The sequence below is a fragment of the Bufo bufo genome, chromosome 1 (genome assembly GCF_905171765.1).
Source record: "Bufo bufo chromosome 1, aBufBuf1.1, whole genome shotgun sequence".
In the NCBI taxonomy this organism is placed as follows: Eukaryota; Metazoa; Chordata; class Amphibia; order Anura; family Bufonidae; genus Bufo; species Bufo bufo.
Genome location: NC_053389.1, coordinates 793,442,498 through 793,452,378, shown reverse-complemented (window position 1 = coordinate 793,452,378; position 9,881 = coordinate 793,442,498). Strand labels below are relative to the sequence as shown.

At 46.4% G+C, this 9,881-nt stretch overlaps 1 protein-coding gene across 2 annotated transcripts; it reads right to left on the bottom strand.

Annotated features, from left to right (window-relative positions):
• Positions 1 to 647: 647 nt before the first annotated feature.
• On the bottom strand, positions 648 to 9,543 carry PRDX2 (peroxiredoxin 2). Of its 2 annotated transcripts, XM_040415045.1 has the most exons (6): positions 9,506 to 9,543; positions 9,093 to 9,200; positions 7,615 to 7,768; positions 2,319 to 2,441; positions 2,105 to 2,235; positions 648 to 889 (listed from the first exon to the last, which is right to left on the bottom strand). In XM_040415045.1, the coding sequence occupies exons 2-6, from the start codon at positions 9,193 to 9,195 to the stop codon at positions 804 to 806; spliced, it is 597 nt and encodes a 198-aa protein (XP_040270979.1). In that variant the 5' UTR covers positions 9,196 to 9,200; positions 9,506 to 9,543; the 3' UTR covers positions 648 to 803. The 2 variants fall into 2 exon arrangements, with proteins under 2 accessions (XP_040270979.1, XP_040270978.1); XM_040415044.1 differs by lacking the exon at positions 9,506 to 9,543 and having other exon boundaries at positions 2,111 to 2,235.
• Between the last annotated feature and the right edge of the window lie 338 nt (positions 9,544 to 9,881).

Genomic DNA, 9,881 nt, shown 5'->3' with positions numbered 1-9,881 from the left:
CCAGCAGTAATAAAGCCTGCTATAGTAGCCCCATGTAGTAGCTCCAGTAGTTATAATGCTGGGAGTTGTAGTTTTGCAACAGCTGGAGAGCCTCAGGTTGGCCATCCCTTGGGATAGTGTCACAACCAGGGAGAAAGCTGCCCACTGCAGAAACCAATGCCTCCTCCTTCCTGTTCCCATGGTCCAAATTACAATATAGCATGTTGGCACAGCTGCAGAGGTATTTTTGAAGAAAAAAAAAAAAAGTTTGCAGCTACCAGTGCGAAACAAAAACCCATAAGAGGTCCTTTTTAAGGAGGCAGTGCAGCTGTGGGTCTAGTTGCAAATTACCAGTCTTGTCGCCATTTGCAATTCTAAGTTGCATTGACGACCAATCCAATTTGGTCACCGTCTGGAGCACTGTGCAATACCACACACAACCTACGGTCAGACATGGCACTCCGTAAGAAAGCAGCCATGTATTTTTAAAATCCTGGAATGAGGAAGATGTCTTACAAGGTTTAAAAAAAAAAAAAAGTTTTACCAGTAGGGCCCCCCCCCCACACCAGACATTTACAGCATCTCCTGACTGCTATAAAGGCCTGAGCTCAGTGTTGGTTTTAGACAGATATCATGACAAGCACCAGATGAGGATGAAGAGTCGTCAGTAACTAGTAACTTTTTATTAAACAACAAGACTAAGTGCAGTTATTTCCCTGGGCGAGGAGGACAGCGGTGGCAGCAGCCGGGTGAGTACCGCAGGTCAGTGCACATGAGGATCCCTCCAGCCACCAGGGACGCTTCAGTGTGGAGTCAGGGTGGGCTCAGTGCTCCTTGGAGAAGTAATCCTTGCTGTCCTTCACATTGGGTTTGATGGTGCGGCTGCCAGGCTTCCATCCTGCAGGGCATACTACAGGGAGAGACCAGAGACAACAGGTCAGGCGGACTGTAAGGAAGACAATTTTGATAGTAAAGTTTATAAACTCCATGAACGGGGTCTTGTGATTGGGGCCCAGTGAAGGATGCTCCTGGATGGCCAGTCCAACCCAGCCTATCCATACCTTATTAAGTCCATGAGCAGGATCATGACTTAAGGGGCGGTTCGGGAGGATCAGCTACTGTATTTTACACTTTGGAAGTGAAAGCCAAACTGCCCCCCATAAAAGTTGTATGGCCTTGTATATCAGCTCAGGCGCATGGCTTGTGCTGGATTGCCAGTGTTACACTGGAGGCTGCACTATGGATGTCATTGCACCCAATAGCTTTGCTTCTAGTGCAATCTCAAGCCATGTTACTGACATTAAGGCTACATTCACACGAGTGTATTTTGCTTCCATGTCCGTTCTGTTTTTTGCAGACCATATGCAGAACCATTCTTTTCAATGGGTCTGCAAAAAATGTGGACAGCACACCGTGGACCACAAAACACATACGGTCGTGTGAATGAGCTCAATTCTATAAATTACACATTCGATATTTGCAGTAGCTGTGGGTATGGTGCGGTACAGAGGCACATGATGTGCCTATAGCGCTATACAGAACCATGGCACTACCCACTGAGGGGGTTAAAGGGTATTCTGGTTACAAGATGTTCTCCCCTAGCCACAGCGCTCTACAGTCATCGCTGGCACTCCCACAGAGCAGCGGTACACATGCCAACTATATGCTCCGGCCATTTAAAAAAGGAAGCTCCACTGTTTGGGCCCCCTTGTTCTTGTGAGCAGCAGGGGTCCCAGCAGTAGAACCCCAATCTAATAGTCATCCCCTATGCTGTGTATAGGAATAACTTTGAACCAGAATACTAAAGTAGGGATGAACAGTCATTGCCCATAAGTTTCCAGTTAAAATTAGAATTTATATGGCTGACTGGTCGGTCCCAGTAACAAGCCCCTTGAACATTTGCCCCATGTTATACTGTCTCAATCTGCTAGGTCAGGGATCAGCGACCTCCAGCTGTTCAGAAACTACAACTCCCAGAATGCTTCACTTTTATGGGAGTTAGAACAGGTGAGCATGTTTGGAGTTGTAGTTTCACAGCAGCTGGATTACTGCACAATGCTGATGCTTCTGCCCACATGGGCCACTATAGAAGAACATCAGATACAGTGAAAGTGTTGGGCCTTACCTTCGCCATGTTGGTCTGTGAACTGGAATGCTTGCACCAGTCGCAGCACCTCATCTACAGAGCGGCCAACTGGCAGATCATTGATTGTTATCTGACGGAGGATGCCCTTGCTGTCTATGATGAACAGACCCCTGAGGGAGAGAACACACATGGTCAATTGTGGCAGAAAAATAAATAAAAAAAATTATATATACACTCATTCCTTAAACACTACCTGAATGCAACCCCGTCCTCCTCCTTGAGAACGCCATAGTCCCTGGAGATTGCGTGCTTCAGGTCTGACAACAGGGGAATGTTCATGGGTCCCAGGCCGCCCTCCTTGCGAGGAACATTTGTCCTGAACATAGACAGATTAATTCAGATTATACTTTTACAGTCCTAACATTTAGCTCAGTACCTCCATTCTAGTCATCCATGGGGGTCCCAGCAATCCAGTGACTACATCGCAGGGATACTGATGGATCTAACTGCAGCATTAAAGGGGTATTCTGGATGCTACAAGGTATCCCAGATCCACATGTGCAACCAGGTGCTCTATTTTCAGGGGGGCTGCAGGGGGTACTGGGCCCAGTTCTCATGATCGGTGGGGGTCCCAGTGGTAGGTGCCCGTGCCGATTAGCTGCTGGTGCTCTGTTCCATTCAAGTGAATATGATTAAGCTGCAATACCAAGAACAGCCACTACACCATGTATGGCGCTGTGCTCTGTAGCCTCTAAACTGGTGGGAGTCTAATTCCCACTTATCAGATATTGATGACCTATGCTGAGAATATATCAATATTTAACCCCTTGGTGGCTACCAATACACCTTTTTATGGCAGTCACTAAGAGGCCTTAGGCTAGGCTGCCACTTTTTCTCAACACCGGCATAGGTTAGACATGCCAGGAAGAGCAGCAGCTCTCATGACCACCGGGGACTCCTGTTCTAACACTCCAGATTGGCAGAACCACCAGTCCCAGACGTTTAACCCCTTAAATACTGTGGTCAATAGCGATCAAGGGATTCGAGGGGTTGCTCCTTCAGTCACCCATTGGCACCCCTAGTGTGGGGCGATATACTGGTATCCACGATATATCATGATATCACCGTTTCTTAAATACCACAATATTTTAAGTGGCATCATAAAGCAATGACATCTGGGCATGTGCCATTTTGTGAGCCTTATGAACTACACATTGACAACTTGCTAGGCCATCAGTAGATGCTGAAGTCTCCTCAGCTTGTGACAAGTGGCGTCATATGGGAGACACGCACTGAAGCGTATACCGCCCTCCCACTATCAGCAGTGGTGTACAAGAAGCATCGTAAAGTACGACTCCGCTCTGTGTTTAGGACGGAGGGTTTAGCTGGGACTTAGAGTATCCTCTTTAGCATAGAAATCACTGGGCCCCATAGCAAGAATCTAAATTGGGCCCCCATTCCCCTTTTATAGCCCCTCCCACTACCCATTCCAGGCCTCTCTGTTCCATGAACTATTCTTGCTGCTGCGTTTTATAATTTGCCATCAGGGCCGGATTGGGATTACAAAGCAGCCCTGGCACACAAAAGAGGTATAATAGATACAGTGTGTACAGATGTATAGTGTATACAGCAGTGTACTGATATGTGAGGAACGTGGTAATATATGCAGTGTGTAGAGGTATATAGTATATACAGCAGTGTATTGATATGTGAGGTACAGGGTATAATATATGCAGTCTGTACAGATATAGTATATACAGTAGTGTAATGTGAGGTATAATATATGCAGTCTGTACAGATATAGTATATACAGTAGTGTAATGTGAGGTATAATAGATGCAGTGTGTACAGATAATATTGTGTATATATAGCAGCTACTGACATGTGAGGTATGAGGTATAAATTACAGCTCGTACCTCACATATCAATCCAACACTGTATATACAATATACCTGTACACATTTCATCTATTATACCTCGTACCTCACATATCAGACCTTGTATCTCACATATCAGTACACTGCTGTATATACTATATATCTGTACACACTGCATCTATTATACCTTGTACCTCACATATCAGTACACTGCAATATATATTATATATCTGTACATATTGCATCTCTAATACTGTGTAATATATGCAGTGTAATATATACATATATACACACACACACAGAGCAGTGTATTGATGTGAGACATAGAAGGTATAATACTGTAGATGCAGTGTTTATAGAAATGTGGTCAGTTATGCATTATGGTCACTATGTATGAGGTGCATGAGGTTGTGGTCACTGTACCTGTCTGAAGTATTATACATGAGTGAGCAATGAATAAAACAGGGCATGGGGGGAGGGGGGTAAATGACGAGAAGTGGAGGACCTCCTCTTACCAGTCTGTATGGATCAATGCAGAGCTGATTGTGAACTTCTAATACTTGCTGTTAGGGGTTGAGGGACCTGTGATGATGTCATCACAGGTCCTGGCAGATATACCTTTCAAACCTAGGAACTACACCATCATGGTGCAGTTCCTTTGCTAGATTCTGCAGGACCTGTGATGCTGAAGATGATGTCATCACAGGTCCTGGCAACTACACTTCACAGGTCCTGTAAGGGAACTGCACATTGTAATTACATCAAAGGTCCTTTAGCTTTAGAAAGATAGACAGGAGAAATGAGGTGGCGGGGCCTTTCCTCCACTGCGGGCCCCTCTTCCTCATGGGCCCCATAGCAGCTGCGTGGTCTGCCTATACGGTAGGTACGCCACTGCTCTTCAGTGACACTACATCCGGCTGCAGAGGGAGTGCACCGTGGTGCAGCACTAGCTGTTGTAGCTGCTACGGAGCCCATATAACAATAGTGGGGCTATAAACTGATATGGCAATGGCATAACCACCTGGTATGCCGATGTGCGACTGCTATCCCCCAAGTTGCATCCACATCTATGTACACTATACTGAGAAGTAAGAGGTGGGGGATGTATTAGACGCAAGGGGAATACACAGGTCATGAGTCCTATGAGAGTACAAGCCCATACTGTACACAGTCCCCTTGCATCCACCATCGTGATAAATTTCTCATTATTGTGGGAAATATTCCTGATATTGCCCAACCCTAGGCACCCCCTAAAAACACGATTGTGGTGTGCCGATGTCTTTACATGGCAACCGTGGGTCTACTGAAGGCCCCACTGCTTCTACTGGCAGAATCAGCATAATACACTGCACTACATAAGCAGCACAGTGTGTTATGGAAGCAACCAAAAGTCACTTTGTAAAAAAAAAAAAAATCCACATTTACCACCACATCTGTGACTACCTGTATGAGCTATACAATTACACGTATCTCACACAGTGAACGCCATTTAACCAAAAACAGCAACACTTTATCTGCTACTCCAGGGAGAAAAAAAAAGTTGACAATTGATCCTAAAATATTACCAATGACGACTACAAGTTGTCCCTCAAACCAGGCCCCCACAGCTCCGCAGAATGTAAAATAAGTTATGGGTCTTGGGACGCAGTGATTCAAACATTTAAAAAGTTTGTGTGACATTTGGCATCTCATTGCACCAGAGAATGACGTTGCTTGTCATTTATGCTGCACACTGATCACAATGTAAAAACTCATGACAATGGTGGTATTGCCCCCCCCCCCCCCCCATTCTCACCTCAAAGTTAAAGGGGTATTCTGGATATAGAATGTTATCCCCCGAGTACAGAGCTCTGCCATCTCCAGCACTCCCATAACATTGAATGGAGCAGTGCAGAGCTTTTCCATACACTGTCCATTTTAGGGGGGCTCCAGAAGGGCAAGAACCCCCATGTTCTTGTGATCCATGGGTGTCCCAGCAGTAGGACTCACCAATCCCTTATATCTTCCCCCCTTCCCCCGTGGATAGGGGGTAACATTCAATAAGAATACCACTTTAACTTCAAGAATTACTGAGTTCAGCAAGCCTTCTTCATGGAGACAAAATGTTGACTGTGGGAGATCCAAGACCCCATGATCCCTAGAGCAGGACTCATAGCGCCCTCTCCTCACTGCAGGGGACAGACTCAAGGGCCCGTAGACTTTCCATTAAGTCACTCTTGCTTCTTCTGCCGTAAGGAGTGCAACATGCAACTCAAACCCCCCCACCGATTAAAACTTTTGATATGTCTGACGTTTACAGAAACCCCACGGAGCCTTTAAAGCAATGAGTTCAGTGTTCCTCAAAATAGTGCAATTAAAAAAAGAAATTACAGCTAGTCACAAAAAAGTAAGCCCTCGTATGGCTACACAGAAAAATAGCACAGGCTGGTCACTAAGGAGTTAATTCCTGGAAAACTGATTGCTAGTGCTGCACATGGGATGTATTGATAGGTCATCAATAAGACATATCAATTACAAAGCGGCAAAGTGTCACAGGGCTAAACAAGCGTGTGACAAGGGGACGGAAACAATGACAAGGACGTTCCGTGTCGGAGCTCAGATCAAATTTCCGAAATGAAGGGGACAACACCCATGGTCACAAATCGTACAGTAGTGCACGTCTACATGCGACAAAGCAGCAGCGCCCAGAGTGGTCCCAAACACCAGAAGCTGGTGCCTTTCTTGTGCAGCAGAAGAGCAGCTGCAGCCAGCAGATAAGACGTCTTGCTGAAGATCCGTTACTTTAATATGTCTGCATTGTACTTACAGGGTGGAGACTGGCAGAACAGTGCTCCGATAAGGGAGGAGGCTGCCCACGATTAACACCTCCACGCCCTGCGCCATTCTGCTGAGTTTTAAGGCTCCGTTAACCGCCATGACAGGAGTCACCAGATCCTTTTGCATTTGGCATTAAGCCCCCTTTGTCAGTGGATTTCCGCTGCCTACAGTCTATATAGTTCAGGCCTGTAGTCTCCAGCTGTAGCAAAACCAAAGCTCACCATGTCCTGCCACCTGATGGGAGTTGTAGTTTTGCAACACTGAAGACGGCTGCTCTCCACAGACCTTAATGGGCAGCAACTGCTGCAGACTTTCTGCTGTGGATTTGGGAGGTAAATCCACAACAGTGTGGGATAAGACCTTCAGAAGCCACAGCCACACATCTGCAGTATGAACGGACCTGCGGAGCCCTTTTTTTTACTGCAGACTCCACCCTTTGCAATGCATACAGGGAAACCCTGCTCCAAATACCGTAGCCATACACTAAGAGCAAGTACACACGTTGCAGATTTTACCCCACTGAGAAGTTTCCTTAGCATGCCACTTGTGGTTTCGGACGGGTAAAATCTGTGGCAGTTCCACGCCTTGTGGACTTGCCCTAAATGCACCCAATATAGCAGGGATCAGCAACCTCCAGCTGCTCTAAACTACAACTCCCAGAATGCTTCATTCACTTCTGTGGGAGTTACAAGAACAGCCAAGCATGCATGCTGGGAGTTGTAGTTTCACAGCAGCTGGAGTGCCAAAGGTTACTGATCCCTGCAATATAGTAAAATAATCCTGCAGCCCCCGCTGGCCTGAAAGCAGCATTATGCTCTAGCTCAGATGACAGGACGTCAGCACGCAGGATCTCACCATGCGAGGTGTGAGAAGTGCGAGTCCACAGAAGCTCCGATGACTTCGCAGCCGATCTTTCGGAACTCGTCCGCGTGCTCACTGAAGGCGATGATCTCCGTGGGGCAGACGAAGGTGAAGTCCAGAGGGTAGAAGAACAGCACGACATATTTACCTGCAGAAGACAATGGCTCAGTGGCGTCACATAATATACAGCAGGAGGGGGCATCTGATGCCAATACACCTCATTAGTGGAAACTAGAGAAATGCAACATCACAAAATCCCATTCCCACTACCTGAGTGCAGAAGGGTCCCACTAGAGTGGAAGGGGGGTGGGGGTAACATGCATCAAAAAGTGATCTATTTAAATCACGTTTTTACATTTGATACTTCAATTTTTCATGTCAATATCTATATTTAAACAAAAAAACAATCCTGCAGTTTTCACACTGCCCACTAAGCACTACTTCTTGCTCTGTAGAGAACACTTTACTGCAGTTACCTGCTTATCTGCCATTCTAATCCTGCCTATAATGATATCACCTCTGTATAGATAAGACAGGATCCACCATTCACAACAGGTGACTCAAGTCTTGACTGCCATATCCAGCACCTTGTAGGAGGCAGTCCGGCGACGGATGGGGCACGTCACCTGTTGTATCTACCTCTACTAGCATCGATGAACAGGTGATGTATCCGGTACCCATTATAAAGTCTGCCTTATTCTTCGGACATCAGATGCGCTCCCTTGCCCTGTGCTAGATCGGGCAGGGCATGGGCTCTTTACAATAACACTGCTGGGTGGAAGCTTCCGCCCGGTAGTGTGTTCAGTGATGTCACCAACTGATGGGCGGGCTTTAGCGCTCCCCTAGCCATTTTACATTTCATGCGATATCTACGGGACTGAGATAGCGGAGTTCTGCACGCAGCATCTCAGTCAGTCCCATAGTGTTTGAATAGATTAGATGGGGGGCGTATGACTACCACTGTACCCAGACTACTCCCAGAGCTGGTGGTCAGGACCCCAGATATCACACATTCATACCATGTATAGGTAGTGCTGTGGATTAACCCCTTCATAATAAAGTCTGGGCATATTGCTTGGACTGATGCTGAAAATGAAGGGGCCACATCACTGCAACCCTTACACAGCGCATGGTCAGGAGTAAGTGAATTGGGCCGGCTATACAGCACACGGCCAGGGCCCGTCTGGTTATACTAGCGCTGCCATGTCTTGCAAGAAATTCAAGTTCTGGTGCAGGTGACGCTGCTATCGTTCATTATACTGCCACATACCAGTCTGATACCGCACTGTGGCTGTACGAGATCGCCCAAAGCCTTAAGTCACCCTGCGGCCCTAGCAGAGCTCCGTAGGTTCACACAGAAGCCCTCACCCGTTATAATGCAGTCACCCGGGGATCTCCTCTTCCCCATAGGAGACAGAAGTCATTGTAAACTCTGTCTCACAGCGTCTAGTCCTCCATCACTGACCACTCACCCCTGTAGTCAGCCAGCTTAACTTCCTTAAACTCTCCATTTACCACAGCGGTGGCCTGGAAATCAGGTGCAGGCTTCCCAATGTGAGCATTCCCAGCGGCCATGGTGTCTGAAAGAAATAAAGTCTACGATAGAATATAAAATGCTAAAAATATAGTATACAACAGATACTATATATATATTAAAAAAATATAATACACTATATATTAGTAATAAAATATATACACATTCATTTCTTAACATTAACTTTCAAGTGAAACATTTCACTAACTTTGCCCCTGGTAAATCTATCCATATCCCATCAAATCTATAGGTCTGATAGAAAATATGGCTGAAGTCCCCTTGTAACAGCACGACATACAGGGCGCTCTATCTGGTCTTACAGCCCGGCTCACCCGCCACTACATGACCCACCTTCTCCGTGTCTCAGCGAACACTGCGCGGGCCCCTCACAGACTGACCCTTATACATCCTTGGATCCTACCCAGGGCCGGATTAAGAGCATCATGGGCCTGGTGCTGAGGATTTTGCTGGGCCTTTTTATGGAACTGCACTCAGTGTCTTAATTACATATATATTTTATCGATACCATTAAAGTATTTTGTTCCTGCAACTACCCCTTCATTTGGCTTCTATCTTGGCAACATGGAGGGGGACCACGGGTGGGGCACCCTCAGGGCACTATAGTGTCAGGAAAGCCGCTTTGTTTTCCTGACACTATAGTGATCATTTAACATGACTATGAAGATTACTGTTTTCTAGCTGCTGTGGACTGTGGACAACAGCAGCT

Bases quoted from the DNA above. Each gene is read 5' to 3' on its own strand.
- PRDX2 (XM_040415045.1), bottom strand. From the start codon at position 9,195: ATGGCCGCTGGGAATGCTCACATTGGGAAGCCTGCACCTGATTTCCAG. The intron at 7,769-9,092 runs GTGAGTGGTCAG...TGTCTTCTGCAG, and splicing joins TAAGCTGGCTGACTACAGGG to GTAAATATGTCGTGCTGTTC. The intron at 2,442-7,614 runs GTGAGATCCTGC...GTCTATGTTCAG, and splicing joins CACTTCTCACACCTCGCATG to GACAAATGTTCCTCGCAAGG.